The 18385-nt window shown below is 36.7% G+C and overlaps 1 protein-coding gene across 1 annotated transcript; it reads right to left on the bottom strand.

Annotated features, from left to right (window-relative positions):
* Positions 1-2745: 2745 nt before the first annotated feature.
* On the bottom strand, positions 2746-17707 carry LOC106752955. The gene is made up of 10 exons (XM_014634736.2): positions 17297-17707; positions 16602-16693; positions 16335-16442; positions 10501-10583; positions 9904-10037; positions 4215-4264; positions 3875-3967; positions 3358-3449; positions 3029-3135; positions 2746-2931 (listed from the first exon to the last, which is right to left on the bottom strand). The coding sequence occupies exons 1-10, from the start codon at positions 17504-17506 to the stop codon at positions 2890-2892; spliced, it is 1011 nt and encodes a 336-aa protein (XP_014490222.1). The 5' UTR covers positions 17507-17707; the 3' UTR covers positions 2746-2889.
* Positions 17708-18385: the final 678 nt, after the last annotated feature.

Below are 18385 nucleotides of genomic sequence, written 5' to 3'. Positions count from 1 at the left end.
CGAAGTTCAGTTGAGGTCTACCGAACTTCGAACTATGACAATATGTCTGAATATCGGTGCTCTCTTAACCGAAGTTCCAATGCCAGTTAAGGATGTTTACATTATATCTACTAACCTCATCTATGTCTTTCGAATCCATGAATCTGTTTTAGCACATTTCTCCTCCAAGAACCTCCAAGAACCACACCAGCACGATCACCATCGATCACAATCACCTCCTTCAGAATACAACCACTCATAAAAGAAAAGTCGATGAAATAACGAAGAAATGGAACAGTGGAAAAAATGGGAAGGAGGTGGATGTAAGGGGTTTATAGAACAGGTTAAGAGTTGTTGGTGGTTAGAACATCATTAAACAATCATTAAATTTGTTCAAACTTAAATAAACGAAGGTCAAATATGTCTAATGGGAGATGCAAGGTGAGGTAGGTGAGTTAACTATTCTAATTTTGAAATAACCATTTTTATTTTCAAATTTTATATTATCAAAGAATTATTAAGATTACTAACAAGGGTTTAAGTAGAGAAAAACAATGTTAAAATTAAGGCTTTGTAGATGTTTTTAAGATTTTAATTCTTGAATTTAAGGGTTTGAAAAGATATCTTTAAAATAATTAATTTCATTATTTTTGTTACATGTGTAATATTAGTATTAGTTCCCAAATGTCAAAACAACTTTTTTTAAATTTAGAGACTAAAAGAAAGCCATTTTTAATTTGAAACAGTAAATATAAAAGTGACCAAAACTTGAGGGAATAGAGAGACATATTTTAGCCTATACAAAAACCTATTAATAAAATAATAATTTAATATTATATTAAAATACCTGTAATATTATTATGTTTTAAAGATATTATTTTATCATTTTTTGTAATCTTGAGTTTCATGGTATATTACATCACTCCACTTGTCCTTATACACTACAACAAAATGGTATATCAGAAAGAAAAAATAGACACTTAGTTGAAACTGTTGGTACCCTTTTGCTTAGTACTCATATTCCTGTCCATCACTAGGGGGGTTTTATTTTAATTGCATGTTATCTTATTAATATGATGTCCTCCTCCTCTCTCAATCATAAAGTACCGCTCTTCATTATGTTTCCCAATGATCTTCTCTTTCACACATCTCTCAGAGTTTTTGACTATGTATGTTTTGTTCATGACATGTCTTTAGGACTAGACAAGCTCTCTGTTTTGCTATCAAATGTGTCTTCTTAACTTATTCTCGACTCCAAAAAGGATATCAGTGTTACTCTCTTAAAACCAAGAAGTATTACATATTTGCCAAGTAGTAAGAAGAGTTCAAATAATTATAAACAAAACTAATTAATTAAATATATATATATATATAAAGACTATAAAAGGATTTGATGTTCGAGTTACCTACTTGTAGTTTCTTAGAGAATGGTGGGTTGGAGATGGAACTTTGAAGTCAATGTGAACCTTCCTTTAACTCTTTTTAGTGTGAATATATTTGAAATGATAATTTAAATTATTTATAATTTATAACTTTTTTATTTGGATTTATTAAAAATTTAAATTTAATTATAGGTTAGTACAAAGAAAAGAAACCATTTGCATTAGAAAAAGATAAATAATTTGATTGATATGATGTATAATTTGAAGTTAAAAAACAAACAAATTAAAAAAAAGTTATTATATTGCATTTGAAGATAGATAAACAATACAAGAGGGAAATCATGTTGATGAGATGAAGTCAACTCAAGATGAATATGAGAGTGGAATGTTGACTTGGAAAGATATCCCAGTGTAAATGTACTTTATCTTTTGATAAAATAGCCTTTTTCGATGCTAATATTGACAAACCTTAATAAAAATAAAATAAAACTCTGTAGTTATGAACTTTAATGAAAAAATAAAATTATGCTCTTACAAATTTAATGAAAAAAAAAATGATTTTACGATATAATATAGAAAGCAAAATCTAGAAGGTTTAACATTTTTAATTGATAATTAATTGATTATCATTAGAGGGTGCTTATATGTTATTTTCTTCTCTATCATAAGTCTCTTTATGTGTAATCTTATCGTTTGATCCTTATTTTGAGATGTTTCTGTAAAAGGTTTGGAACACCCTAAATGTTCTCAATTAATATATTCCTTTATGCTTATAAAAAATAATAATATTGAACTTTTGAATTAGTATTTTACTTATAAATATTAATTTTTTTCATTCTTTCTGTTCTACATCAAATTACTTTGATTCTTCTATAAGAGTTTGAAAAGAATACACAACAAGAAATGTTGGGTCTCTACTTGATTATCTGAATTCATCAATGATATCTTAATAATTGAAAGCTCAAACCAAATCACTCATTACATGCTTCTACATTAGCCTAAGAGAAGCTTGTATAACTAGATTATGAAGGTCATGGCTATACTCTCACACTTTATACTCTTAACTTTTGCAAACACTAATATGAGTATCAGATTCTATGCATAAACATCACCATAAATTAATGCTGAGTATGATATAGGATGAAAGCAACAATTTTTAGAATATGTATTTTGTATTTTATAAACCATTATTCATTTCTAACTAAGTTGGTTCAGTGAAAGATAAAGAGAAGAAAAATACCAAAACAGATGTATAAAAGATGCATCTATGACATCTATGTTTGAGATTTATTGAGATTAATACAACCTGGCCTGCTGAAAATTTCAAAGTTCATAGTGTGTGTATATATATATATATATATATATATATATATTAGCTGCCTGATTAAATAAATTTTTCTTCACTGTTTGAAGCAAAAATCTGATTATGTTTTACAACAGGGAAAGGGAGAAGATAAGCAAAGAAATGGATACATATTTTATACTGTACATGATGCTCTACATCCCCGAAAGGAAGAGAATGATTCCATCAAGTTGCCTGCAACAATTCTCTGATATCGTACCCTTGAAGCTATACAGACAAACAGCAGAAGAATCATTCTTATTGTTGAATAAAAGTTGATGGTAAAAACTAACAGAATTTGCAAACATAGAGTTACAATAAATACCTGCAGAAAAGTAAGAAATAATATCACTCCTGAATTCCAGAAGGCATGGATAGTGATTGGAGTGAGAAGGTTGTGAGTTTGAGCATATGAAAACCCCAAAGCAGTCCCTATGTATGTCACAAGTTTCTGTTATTTTCTTCACAGTATGTGGAAGAACAATACAATCATTCAAGAGAAAAACAACTTCTGAAATAAAAAGACCTTTTTTTTTCACTTTTCCGCCTTGTTCAAATTAAATTATTGTGTATTCAATATCTACCTAAACATTGTAATAGAAAATTTCCTTGTATCCATTTCTGAATATCAACTTGTCATGAATTACATCATACCTAGAACAAACAACTGTGGAAATTCTCCAGGAGTGAGATGTGCAAGGGCAAATACACTGGCGCTAATGACAACAGCAACTGGTGTAGGAACCCTGGTGAATGAGAAAAATTGCACCAGTAACAATCAATTCACAAAAACATGCTTCAGCAATTGAGTTGAGGCATCCATGATGCATCTCATTAAGCTAAATCTACAAATTTTGCATACAAGTATATTCACTTATATAGATAATTTTTCACAAAGAAAGAGAGAAAAGTTCAAGGTTTGCTTTTGCCTAACATTGCTAATCCAAATAACTCAGACCAACACAATTGTTGAAGCCTTATCTGTTCAATTATCTTGCCATTGTATATCTAATTCAAAAAGGGAAAAGTCCCACTTTCAAGGCAAGCTGTAGTTTCTTTAACATGACTTATTATGGTATATGGAAATGAAAGAACGATAAAATCGAAAAGGGGAAAAAACTTAATCAACAGGTCTCAAATAGAAAGGAAAAGAAATGAAGGTAACCAATACCACTTAGTCAGAGAAGTCATAAGAAATCCTCTAAATACAGTCTCCTCAAGGAGTGGAGCAAGAACACCTGTGATGCCCACCAAGCAGACAGTACTACAATGAAAAGAAACAGAATCAATCACTTGCTTGAGAATCTGGGATACAGAACCTAGATGGAAACCTTTGAAAAAATCCTTTCATTGATAGAAGGAGGGACTATGAAATTCCAGTCCACAACCACAATGTTGTGGTTTCAGATAGCTCTGCAACTACAATTTGGCTCACTTTACTGCAAGTTATCAAAGCATAACCGAAGCGGCAACTGCAATTTTAAATAAGGGAACGGAATATCTTAAATTACCTTAGATTTGAAGATCCAATTAATGGAAGCAAGCGAACAAGAGCATCAGTCTGAAAAGCAGTTTATAGAAGCATATAAGAGATACCCACATGGTTTAAAGTTCAGACAAAGAATTAAACACTGTTATAAAAGGCAAACTTTAACAGCACAAAGTAATACTCCTATCAAGACAGACTAATTCTGCTAAGGTACAAGAGGAAGATATAGCTACTCTGATCCACCTCTAGTTAGCTGCGATGATCCATACCATGATGGCAAGTCGACAACATACTATAAACTACTATAATGTAATTCTAAGATCAATGGTTCAATACTGACGCTATTGGAAAATCATTGAACCTAAATTGCCTCCTCCCATGCTACAAAGAAAATAGTTTAACATATTGACAGAGAATAAAAAGTGGGAATATAATTTAGTATGGGTAAACCTCAATCCTCATTATTCCAACTCAACCGTAAAGGACTGTGTGATGTTCAATTTATACAGCAAAGTAAATACATGAGATAATTCTAGAAAGGTTAAATAACCATCCTAACAAACTAACAAATAAAGCAACAAATAGAATAAGCAGTGGGGTAAAGGGAATAGTGCCAGCTATGATAAAAACAGAAAACGTGTCTTTCTCACACCCTCCCTCAAGATGGGTGGTGCATATTTAGCAAGCCCATCTTGAATAAATTAATATTGAAAGGCCCAGGATAGAACGACTTAGTGAACATGTTTGCCAATTGATGCTTTGAAGGAACATGAGAAAGAACAATGAGTCCATCAAGAACCTTAACACGAATGAAATAACAATCCACTTCAATATGTTTGGTGCATTCATGAAAGGATGGATTCTTAGCCAACTGAATGGCAGATTGATTATCACAAAATGTAGGGAATGGAAGTGGCATTTGAAGACATAAGTCATTAGCAATGTACTTTAGCCATTGTAATTCACAGGCAACAGAGGCTAAAGCTCTATATTCAGCTTTGGTAGAGCTTCTAGACACGGTGGATTGCTTCTTCGATTTCCAGGAGACAAGACAATTACCATAGAATACACAATAATCAGTGGTGGATTTTCTAGAGATACAACAAGTAGCCCAATCTGAATCAAAAAATGCCTAAAGTCTGTGAGGATTTGTGGAAGGATAGAAAAGGCCTAAACCAGGGCATCCTTTGAGATATTTCAGGATCCTGAATACAACACTGAGATGAGAGGATCTTGGTTTAGACATGAATTGACTAACTTGTTGGACAACAAAAGAAATATACAGACGAGTATCTGTGAGGTACTGCAATTTTCCAATTAATCTCCTATAGGAAGTAGGATCTGGAAGAAGATCACCATCATCATCTTTGAGTTTATCATTAGGGTTTGAAGGAGAGTGGGCAGGCTTGCATCCAGTGAGACCAAATTCAGCTAGGATTTCTAAGCAATATTTTCGTTGGTTCAAAATAATGCCCTGTCGTGACCTAGCAACTTCAAAACCAAGAAAATCTTTGAGGTTGCCTAAGCCTTTGATTCTGAACTTTTGATTTAAAAATTTCTCAATAGCTATAATATCATCCATGTTATCACCAGTGAGCACTATATCATCAACATAGACCAGCAGAGCAGTAAAAGAAGTAGCAGAGTTGCGGATGAATAAAGAATGATCAATAGGGCTTTGAGAAAAACCACAGGAAATTAAAGCAGATGTGAGCTTGGAATTCTATTGGCGAGAAGCTTGTCTGAGTCCATAAAGAGACTTGTGTAGTTTGCAAACCAAATTAAGATCTACGAGGATCAAACCTGGAGGAGGTTTCATATAAACTTCTTCATCTAAACCACTATGCAAGAAAGCGTTATCAACGTCAAGCTGGTGTAAGAACCATTTGCGAGAAACGACAATGGAGAGAAGAAATCTGACTGTGGTTATCTTCACAACAGGTGAAAAGGTTTCAAGGAAATCCATGCCTTCGGTTTGTGTGAATCCTTTGGCAACAAGGCATGCCTTATATCTTTCTATAGACCCAGCTGCATTCAATTTAGTCTTGTAGACCCATTTGCAACCAACAACCCTTTTCTTTGGTGGCAATCGAACCAATGACCAAGTTTGATTCTTCTCAAGAGCCTGAACTTCCGCAAGCATGGCCTCTTGCCAATGATCATGTTGACAAGCCTCTTTGAAAGAGGTAGGCTCAATGATGGCAGATAAAGACATGCAAAAAGCAGTGTGAGAGTCAGAACAATTGGAATAAGACAAGTATGACTGTAAAGGATAAGAACTGTAGTAGGAAGTATTAGCAAAAGAAAGAGTTGAACAATCATAATCAGACAAATAAGCAGGTGGTTTCCTAAGTCTAGTTGAAAGTCTAGCAAGTTGATCAACATGCTGTACAAAATCATTAGAATCATCATTGAATTGCATAACTGGTTCAACAACAATAGGATCATTATTATTAGAAACATGGTCAAAAGTAATATGAGAATCAGAGCAAATATTAAAATGTGAACCAGGTGTATCAAAAGCAATCAAAGAATCAAATGATTGTTGAGATGCAGCAATACCAGTGTTGTGGTTATGAGAAACGATATTGGAAGGAGACCAATATGGGAAGTGTGACTCATAGAAAATAACATTTCGAGATAGCAAAAAAGAGTTTGTAATTAAATCATATAAGAGATAACCTTTGACCCCTGATTTGAAACCAAGAAAAATACACTTAGAAGCTCTTTTGTCCGATTTGGTTCTACTAGAAGTGATGGTGTTTGCAAAAGCTAAACAACCAAAGACTCTAACTGTGTTAAGGTCAGGAATTTTTTCAAAAACAGTTTCATAAGGAGATTTATTTTAAGAAATGGAGTAGGTCGCCGGTTTATGAGATGAATAACATGTTTGGTTGCATATGACCAGAAAACAGAAGGCAAATGACATTGGAAAAGTATAGCACGAGCTACATTCAAAATGTGTTGATGTTTGTGCTCAACGATTCCATTTTGTTGAGGTGATTCAATGCATGATGTTGCATGAAAAATGCCTTTAGCAAAGAAGAAATCAGTTAAGAAAAATTCCTTTCCATTGTCAGACCTTAACCATTTAAGTTTGATATCAAATTGATTTTCAATGAAATTGATGAAGTTTGGAAGAACAGTTTTGACCTCAGTTTTTGATTTTAAAAGATGGACCCAGGTGAACCTACTGAAGTCATCAAGTGTTAAAAAATATTTATGACTATCAATTGAAATAGTTTGTAAGGGTCTCCAAATGTGAACATGTAACAATTCAAAGAAATCAGAACTCTTGGATGTGCTAATAGGAAAGGGTAATTTCTTATGTTTGGCAAAATGACAAGTCTCACATGGAGCACAATCCTTGTATAAAATATCAGTATTTTGAGATGACAACAAATGTAAAATGGAATTCGAAGCATGTCCGAGTCTATTATGCCACAAAGCACTAGTATGGACTGCATGCACAACAGGATGATTTGATTTATTGATAACAGAAGTTTGTAAAATTGTATGGCAACTCAAATCATGTGATTCTTCAAGACAATACAAGCCATTAGTCTTTCTAGCTGCTCCAATGATCTTGAAGTGAGACTTTTGGAAAAGAAAACAATGAGAATCACAAAACACTGCCATGCGATCAATAGTCGAAACAAGTTTAGGAACAAATATTAGGTGAACAGAAAAGTCAGGTACGAAAAGAGCATTAGTAAGTAATAAATCACCTATATGGATATTCCCAGAAAAATGGGCAATGACAGTAGTGTGATTAGGCAATTTAATGTTTATGGGTTTTATAGGATGAAGGGTATGAAAGAAAGATTTGGTTGGACATATGTGATCAGTGGCACCACTATCAAGGATCCAAGGAACAAAAGCAGATGTACCTGAATTGTGAACTGAGGCTTGATTCACTGAGGAGGAATGATCCTTATTGTGTTGGAGCAAAGCCAAAATTGCTTGATACTGGTCTTTAAAGAAAGTGAACTGATCATTGGGAGGATTGCCATCCAAATCAAGGTGTTGTATAGGAGCAGCTGAATCTATTTCAACCAAACTGGAAGAAGCTTTATTGTGTAGCTTATTTTTTCTGTAACTAGCAGGAAAACGAATGCGAAAATAACAGGTCTCAATAGTGTGATTGGTTTTCTTGCATTTTTCACAGAATTTGGTGTTCTTGGAATTAGTCTTGCTCGCATTGGAGTTGATTATGTTGGAAGAGGTAAAACGTGGTGTGTTAGGTTTCTGTAATTGGAAACCTAATTCTCCTCTCTACCAATTCACAACAAGAACACAAAACAGAAGAATGAATCGTATTTCTTTATTTGCAAACTAACAATGTCAAGAATCAATGTACAAGTATGGGTTACTACGGGAGCCTAATCCACCTCCTCAGGCTTATGTCCTGACTATACAAGTAAGATTATTCCCACCCTAACAAATTGACAATTATTTTATTTATAATAGCTTCTTCCCTCCCAAATAACTGTTATTACAGTTATGCTTCCCAACCAGATACAACTCCCTTTTTCCCTTATCCCTCTCTATTCTTCCTTCTTCTTTCATATACTTTCCAGCCCTTATCATGGTGGATCATTAGAAACAACAGTGAAAGCCAAAGAATCTGAAACAGAGGGTTTGAGATTGAGGCCAATGAATTCACATTCATGTTGAAGAACCACAAAAAATGTTTTGACAATCGAAGGCATAAGATCATGGATCATGATTTAGGAACGGACTTGTGAATAACTCTCATTAAGTCCACGAAGAAAACGAATGACATAATCATCCTCTCATTCTTTATGAAATTTAGAAAGAAGACCGCAAGCGCATTGTGTCGAGCAGGTGCAAGTCAGAACACACCTATAGAGCTTCAGCTCTTTCCACAAAATTTTTAGTTTCGTATAGTATTTGTAAATAGATAAATCACCTTGATGGCAGGCAAGAATCTGATCCTAAAGATAAGAGATCCTAAATTTATCAGCATGAGAAAATCAATCCTTGAAATTCCTCCAAATCTCTGACGCCATATCCATCCGCATCATTGATTGCTTGATCGAAGGAGTCATGGAGTGGGTGAGCCAGGACATCACCATTCAATTGGAATGACACCAAGCCTAGTGGAGGGGATCTGTGAGAGGCGGACAAGAAAGAGTGCCATCAATGAACCTCTCAACCATGTCTCGTTCCCGTTGTGAAAATTGCTCTCCGTAAGAAGAGGCGTAACAAGCACCAATGTTGGATTTTCACCGGGATGTAGGTATAGCAGGTTGGCCAGATTCATTAGGTGATCCAGTGTCTGGGTAGGGTTTTGGTTGAGGAAAGCCATGGTCAAATATTGAGGAAGAGGATAAAAAGTCTAGGCGGAAGAAGCAGTAGGTGTCAGCGATGATACCATGACAGAGAATAAAAAGTGGGAATAAAATTTAGTATACGTAAACCCCAATCCTCATTATTCCAACTCAACAGTAAAGGACTGTGTGATGTTCAATTTATACAGCAAAGTAAATACAAGAGATGATTCTAGAAAGGTTAAATAACCATCCTAACAAACTAACAAATAAAGCAACAAATAGAATATGCGATGGGGTAAAGGGAATAGTGCCAGCTGTGATAAAAACAGAAAACGTTTCTTTCTCACACATATAGAAGGAAACTAATAATTGCATGTGCATCTGCCAGTAATATTTGAAAAATAGAGCATACACCTCTCTTTGTGGGGTTTCTTCACTGAAGAAAGACACAGCAACTCCAGTCAATGCAATGGCGATTATGGCACTAACAAGTCCAACCCCAGCCCACAAAAGCCAACCCTTTTGAAGATTGAAAGGTTCCCTCAAATCTGTAACAATGTTTGATCATTGAATGGAAAAGCATCAGCATGTAACAAATTCAAATTCATCCAAATAGAAGCCAATTGCAAACTAAACATCGGATTAAAATGAGTTCTAAACCAAAATACAGGGATAAGCATGTTCATAAAGGTACAAACTGGTTTGTATTGGTTGTAGTGAACCTCATTAAATGGATAATACTTTTTGTAGTCTTAAGGTTTGATGCCAGCAATTAATATAAAAATCGAGGAATAACTTTTGCATGAGCACAGTGTCTATAAGTGCAGTCAATAAATAGCTCTGGATGTATTAAAATAATAATCAAGCTTGTACTGAAATCAATGTTGAAGTTATCTTAATATTATTTTGAGCTTTAGATGCACTATACTCAGCCTCACACAAATATTGCTCACACTGAAAACCTTTTTGTCCATACCTAGACATAATTGAAAGGCTCTTAAATGATAGTACCGTATTTGAACAAGTCTTCAGGAAGTGGCTGGAAAGTGTTGGCAACACTATATATGATTCCAAGTATAACAGCAGTTGTTATGCTGCCAAGACAAATAATAGGAGAAACTAAGAAAGTAATCCAAAACCTTACATACTTCTTCTTTAACACCAGAAAGAAAATTGGAATAATTATTATGTACAGACAATAGAAAGGCCAAAGGTGTTTCATACTTTTATTACTTACAGATTGATCTAGTAGACTGCGTACTAAAGTTTTAAGCTAATTGGAAATAATGATGACAATAACAGTTAATGCACTTAAGAAACAGTATGTTCACATATCACATGATAAAATGCATTTAGTATTCATCAGTATTATTATCTACAGAGTGCACTCTATTAATCTTTCCTAAAATATGGGCTCAGGACCAAAGTCCATCTATAAAATCTTCTTATAAGGTACGGATTGTGATAGGTTTCCAATCAAGAAACCTAATCGCTACTCACTCTAACACACACAGATGATGGGAGCCTAACCTCCCCCAACAGGAATAAACCAAGAGTCAAAACGTCCCTTTCTACAACTAACGCTCTCCTATTTATACAACACATTCCCGCCCATGTCTAACTGCCAAAACAGTTAGAGAACTAACGTTTCCCCCCGCCCCCTATATCTTCCCATGTAGCTCTTTCTTTACCTCCATCTTGCCACTCCACCTGAACTTGGGGTAATATCTCCTCTCCCTTCTTAATTTGCCTCCTGTCTAAGACACTTATTGGCCAGAAACTCGGTCCCTCTGCCTGCAGCTCCTCGGGTAACTCCTTTTCAACCCTTTTATCCCCCACGGCTTTCTTTAATTGGGAAGCGTGGAATACCAAGTGAATTCTGGCTGTTTCTGGCAGCTTGAGTCTAAATGCCACCTGTCCCACTTGTTGTAACACTTGAAATGGACCAAAGTAGCGTACGGATAGCTTTGGATGAAGACGAGTTGACATTGAAACTTATCGGTGTGGTCTAATCTTTAAATAGACCCAATCATCCACTTTTATGTCCACCTCTCTCCTTTTTCTGTTTGCTTGTTGTGCCATTAACTCTTGGGCCCTGTTTAAATGAAATCTCAACTACTTAAGGGCTTCATCACGTGTCATCAAGTCTTGCGCCACGGCCTCTACAAGTGTTTCACCAAGAATTAATCTGCTGAAGGATGGAGGACTCCTTCCATACACGGTTTCAAATGGCGTGCATCTCGTGGACCCTTGGTAGCTGGTGTTGTACCAGAATTCTGCCCAAGGTAACACGGCATACCAGTTCTTCGGCTGTTCGGAGCAAAAATAGCGCAAATACCCCTCAACTATCCTGTTAACTACCTCCGTCTGCCCATCCGTCTCAGGATGATAGGCGGTGCTCATCTTGAGTTGAGTGCCTTGCGCCTTGAATATCTCCCTCCAAAATATGCTCAAAAACGGCAGGTCTCGATCACTTACGATGGAGACTGGAATGCCATGCAATTTGATAATTTCCCTGGTAAATATCTCTGCTACGGTTTTAGCTGAGAAGGGATGTTTCAACGCCACAAAATGGGCATACTTGCTCAACCTATCTACAACTACCAAGATAGCATCATGTCCCATGCGATCTGGGCAGTTTCACAATAAAATCTAAGCTGATCTCCTCCCACACAGCTTGGGGTATTGGTAATGGCTGTAATAGCCCTTGAGGAGATCTCGTCATGTACTTATGTTGCTGACACACAGCACAACTAGCAACATACTCTGTAATCACCTTTTTATGCCTACCCAATACAAGGATTGGGCTATCCTCCGATCTCCGATACGTCCGGTATACACCCGAGTGCCCCCTTGTCTTGGTCACGTGGAATTCAGCGAGTAATTTAGGAATCCATGTTGAACTCGCTGACAACACCATCCTCCCCTTGTAGTGCAGTCTATCATTTTCCAGGGTATACGAGGCATGCGAATTGGGGTCCTTCTGTAGATCGGCTATCATCTTTTTTAACGTCTCATCCTCCTCCACCTCTCTTAAAAGCTCGTGGAAATCTGGCCAGAATAGTTGGGATATCGCCTGGAGCTCTTTCTCCTCCGTCTCCCCCTCGCCTCTCCTTGAAAGAGCATCTGCAGCCCTGATGGTGGTCCCCTTTTTGTAAACAATCTCGAAGTCATACCTCATAAGTTTTGCCAGCCAGTTTTGTTGGCTTTGTGTGGTAATTCTTTGCTCCATCAAGTACTTCAAGCTACGCTGACCGGTATGGACTGTGAATCGTCTTCCCACCAAGTATGGCCTCAATGTTGGATGGCCAAAACCAAAGCCATCAGCTACTTCTCGTATATTGATTTGTTCAAGGATCCCTCAGACAAAGCTTTGTTGTAAAAAGCAATGGGTCTTTTGTTTTGGGTTAGGACAGCTCCCACCCCTCCTCCTGACGCGTCGCACTCAATGTGGAATTCCTGATTGAAATCAGGTAGTGCTAAGACTGGGGCGGAGGTTATTACAGCCTTCAAGTTAACCATAGTCACCCGCGCCTCTGTTGACCACTCAAATTTGCCCTTTTTAAGTAACTCTGTCAAAGGTTTTGCCAGCTTACCATACCCAGCCACGAAATGTCGATAGTATCCCGTCAGTCCTAGAAAGCCTCTCAAAGCTTTCAAGGTTCTCGGCTCCTCCCACTCCATGACTGCCTTCGTGTTCTCGTCATCCATCTCAACCCCTTGTTCCGAAATTTGGTGACCCAGGTAACGAATTTTCCTTCTCCCGAACTCACACTTCTTTTGGTTTGCCACCCACCCGTTCTGCTCTAACAGTCGCAACACCATACCCAATTGCTCCAAATGATTGGCCCAAGTTAGGCTGTAAACGAGGATGTCATCAAAGAACACCAACATCCACCTCCTGAGAAATGGTCGCAACAAGCTATTCATAGTGCTTTGAAAAGTGGCCGATGCATTCATGAGACCAAAGGGCATTACAAGGAACTCGAAATGGCCCTGATGTGTTCAAAACGTAGTCTTGTGTACGTCACCTTCTTCCATTCTGATCTGGTGATAACCAGACTTCAAATAGATCTTCGAAAAATATCGTGCCCCCTTCAATTCGTCCAATAATTCCTCAATCATGGGTATGGGAAATTTTTCTGGGACTGTGGCTTTGTTTAGAGCTCGATAATCAACGCAGAAACGCCAACTCCCATCCTTCTTCTTCACAAGGATGACCGGACTGGAGAACGGGCTTGAGCTGGGTCTTATAATTCCTGCTTTTAGCATATCTTCTACCTGACGTTCAATCTCGCCTTTCATGAGATGCGGATACCTGTATAGGCGCACATTTATTGGTCGATGCCCTCCTTCAACTGTATGCGGTGCTCCTTGCTACGTGTCGGAGGTAACCCTTGCATGTCACGAAACAGATGGTAGTGCGTTTGTAGCAGGTTCTCCAATTCACTCTTCTGCTTTCCTGTCAAATTAGCTCCCCACTCACGGGTTCCCTTTGTTTCCACTACGCACACACTCCAAACCACTGCCCATGAGTCAGCATCCACTACCTTCAAAAGGCTTTTTGGTTTCACCAGCTGTCGCGTTAATGCTGGATCACCTTTTATCTAAATCTTCTTATCTTCTACTTGATATTCCATCGTCATTTTACCCCAATTCGTTCTCACCTCTCCCAGTTTCGCCAGCCATGCAACACCTAAGATCACGTCAACTCCCCCTAACTCAAACACGTAAAATTCCTCTTCCACGTCTGCCCCCTCCAATCGCACCGTCACCCTTTCACAATGTCCCTGGGCGAATCTTTTGTGCCCATCGCCTAAGCTTACTGAATACGTCGGTGTATGCGACACCCACAACCTTAGCTCCTCCGACAACACTTTACTGATGTAGTTGTGACTGGCCCTACTATCTATCAACACTACCACCTCTCTGTCACCGGTTCTGCCTTTCAGCTTCAAGGTCTTCGGGGACGTCAGCCCCTCCGCCGAGCACGCCAAGAGCTCCATCGGCTTCTCCTCCAGATTACCCATTTCTGCACCAACGTCCTCCTCCTCATCCTCTGCCAACAAAAGTACTCTCGAACTCCTCTCTGGACACCGATGTCCTGGCGCGAAAGGACCTCCACATCGGTAACATCGCCCCTCTTCTTTCCTTTTGAGAAATTCCGGATATGGCAAATTTCTCACCATTCTCCCTCGATTATCGCCCCCGTTCACATTGCTTCCCCTTGCGTTTACGTTTGTAGTGATGTCGTCCCTTCTTACTGACCCCACGCTTTCCGTTCTTCCAAACATGCTGATCGGAAACCGGTTCTGATCCGCACATAACACACTGCCCACTGATCGCATGCCAATTGGAAACCACTTCATAATCTGCTGTAAGTCCCGTCGAACAGCCACTGACTCAACTTTCATTCCTTCCATCGTAATTTCGATGGCCTCCAATCGCACTTCAGTCGTATCCTCCATCTCACGCGTCTCGTTGCTTCTCCAAAAGTGGATCCGACAGGTCGGACCAAAATGATAGGTTTCCAATCAAGAAACCTAATCGCTACTCACTCTAACACACACAGAAATGATTCTAGAGCACTATATAACCTTTCTGGTATTATTAGCCAATAGAAGAATACAAGAATAGAAGCGATGATGGGAGCCTAACCTCCCCCATCAGGAATAACAGTCCTGTTCAGAATACACCAAGGGTCAAAACATCTCTTTCTACAACTAACGCTCTCCTATTTATACAACACATTCCCGCCAATGTCTAACTTTCAAAACAGTTAAGGAACTTCCTTCTCCTCTCATACACTAATAATCTCCTATCAGATTGTCAAAGCTTTATATGAAAATAAACCACTATTTAGTAGCAACTAAGGCAACCCCAAAGAGGCACAAGTAAGGAAGGCCAAGGGTCAGCACAATTAAGGTGGCCTCCCAACACTCCCCCTCACACACAAGGTTGCTAAAGTGTGGCAAATGCAAGTGACCCAATAATGGCTATAGAATAGGCTTTGATACATTATAGAATTTGGGATTAGGACCTAATTCAACCCCCATGAAATCCACTTGAAAGGTGAGGGTTGGCCAAGCTGTATAAGCTCTATAATCATATTGTCAATGTGAGACTAAAACACCATCCTTGAGAAAAAATTAAGCCAGCCCCCAAAAAAGTCACAACCAAGGTAGGGCACGGATGACTGTAATTAAGGTGGTTTTCCAACAATATTACCTAGGAAATAGAAATTTTTAGTTTCCTGGAAAACTGAGGTTGGGAAAGTATGTTTCTCAAGCTTGGTTTACCTTTTATAAAAAATAAAATCCTCAAGGAACTATGTTTCATGGGAATGGCTTTTAGCCAAGTTTATCACAAAAGTTTGTCATAGAGGAGGTGGGAATCTAACTTTCCCAATTTAAAATAAAAAAATTACTGAAAAAATTACTCACTAATTCATTCTAAGGTATGAAGAAATTTTCCGCCAACCAAACGTTCCCTAAGTCTATCAATAGCCTAGATATGTGGATTACATGCAGAACTTTCTCTCTTCCTTTTTTAAATCCCCCTCTAAAATTCAATAAAAGCAAACGTTACAAAGTAAGCCAGCCTTCAAACATTTCAGTAGGATGCAAGTTTTGAGCAAGAAGTAACCAAATCAAGACCTAATGTGTATCACTCACTTCCTAGAACATCATGTGATCTTGCTAAGTAAAATGTAGCTTCACATCTTCTCAGCAAATCAATGACTCATCCAAAAAAAAAATCATTAGCAAAAAAGTGGAAGTAGTTTCAAAATTTACCAACCAACTTCAAGAATTACCAAGGTATGAGAGTCCAAAGGAATAACATACCCCTGATCTAACAAAAGTATCTCCGCCTTATCATCTAAACTTAGCACGTCAGGTTTGATCCCAAGATATGGAAGAGCAATTGCTTCAGTCAAACCTGTCAACACAAAACTGCCTGGGAATAAATTAATGGCCCAAAATACACCACAAACAGTAACACAGAAATAAATTATAACTTGTGTAGGTAAAAAGTCCCCAGATGACATCTTCTCAGTAGTTTTACATTATTTCAACTTTGATATGAAATCATAACAGCTATTCAAAACACACCCCAATCCACAAGCAAGGGAGGTCAATGAAACTGTTTGCCATTCCCAAGGCACCTCCCATCGCCTCAGAATAGGCCATTCCAATCCCGATTCCTGAAAAACAGACAAATAAAAAGAACAATACAAGTAATTTATACAGTTATTTATAAAGAATTTGATTAGAATCTATTGATAATATAAAAGGTGTTTACATCATCAATCAATGGTGAATTATCATGCATGCAAAGATTACTGACAAAAGTAATAATTACTTAAATAATACATTTGAGAGATCCATAATTGATCAATAATGCAAAAATCTTCATAAGCAATGTGTGAAACTAAATTCTTTTCATATATTTATTGTAAACAAAAACAAATAACATAAAGCCCTATAACTCAGGTAACACTGAAATGCACTCACATTAACTCATGCAAAGGGAATAATATCATCATAGTAGATTTAAATTTGGTATTGAATAAACTGAAAAACCAACCCCAGATACCCGCATTAAAAAAATATGTTTTTTCTCCTTTATTTTCTTAGCCTTTCATAAGTAGCATAAAAAAGTCAAACACTTTTTAATCATCAAGCACGGAAATCATACAGCATCAAACAACAATTCCCACGATAATTTATAAACTGAAATTCCGGGAAAGTAATTGCATACGAAAAACAATAGAAAAATAATAAACAAAGGTGAGAAAACAGAGTGCCTTGTCTCCAGCGTTGGAGAAGCAAACTGAAGACAGTGCCCTTTTAGAACCCAAATTCAAGTGGTGCAGGAAAAAGGGGTTTCTGTGGAGAAATGCGTGGCTTTGTTTTGAGATGGTTTTGAAGGAAGAACAAATCTTGTGGGAACCAAAGAGGGTGGAAGGTGGTGATGAATACACAGAAGAAGCAATGAACATTGCATTTGAAAGCATTATGTAAAGTTGAGATTTTGGAAATTGGATTCGCGAAAGAAGATCTTTGAATTAAAGCTTTGGATTGTTTGCCCACAAGAACAGAAGACAGAAGAGTGGATAAGGGTCGACACTACTCTTCCAGTTTCATTACTTGAACTGCTTCAAAAATTTTGGATGAAATGATGTTTGAGCTTTGTATTAGATTACTATTTTCTTTTTTCTTTTACGATAAGTTTGTTGCAAGTACAAAGAATTTATATTGTAAACTAACTAAAAAATATTTAAGTAGTTATTCTAAAAAATATATATTAATGTGTGATTAGATATGAATATAAACTTTTTACTTTCCAATCTCCTTACCAAAAAAAAAATAGTTGTACTATAATGATTGCACTCCCACAAGCTACAAAATAAAATTCATAATGTGTAATTTCAACTTGCACTTAGTATAAAGTTGAACATTCGAAATTTATCTTTTGGTTTGGGATTCATTTTCTGTTCTGGATTGTTAATCACAAGAGCTTTCATAATATATTATTCAGAATATAAAATTTTATTCTAAAATGTTTATATTAAAATACAAATTTATATTATTAAAATATAAAAATTATATTTTAAAATATACAATCAAAAATATAAAATAAAAAATATCTTTTAAATTATATCATTCAAAATACAAAATCTATATTCCAAACTACACATTTCAAAATATAATACGCGCAAATTAAAATACAATATATTTCAAATTCTACAATTCGTAGTTTTAATAAAATAATATATAAAGCTGTAATTTTGACATTTCAGAGCAAGAGGAAACTATCTCTAAGAAACTATGTCTAAGAAGAAATAGCTCAAATCATCTTATTGTGTTAGCCATTTCTTCCTGCACTCTCTTTC

Source organism: Vigna radiata, unplaced genomic scaffold (assembly GCF_000741045.1).
Source record: "Vigna radiata var. radiata cultivar VC1973A unplaced genomic scaffold, Vradiata_ver6 scaffold_129, whole genome shotgun sequence".
NCBI classification, from domain to species: Eukaryota; Viridiplantae; Streptophyta; class Magnoliopsida; order Fabales; family Fabaceae; genus Vigna; species Vigna radiata.
Note: the sequence above shows the minus strand (reverse complement) of the source record. Positions and strands in the feature narration are given on the sequence as shown.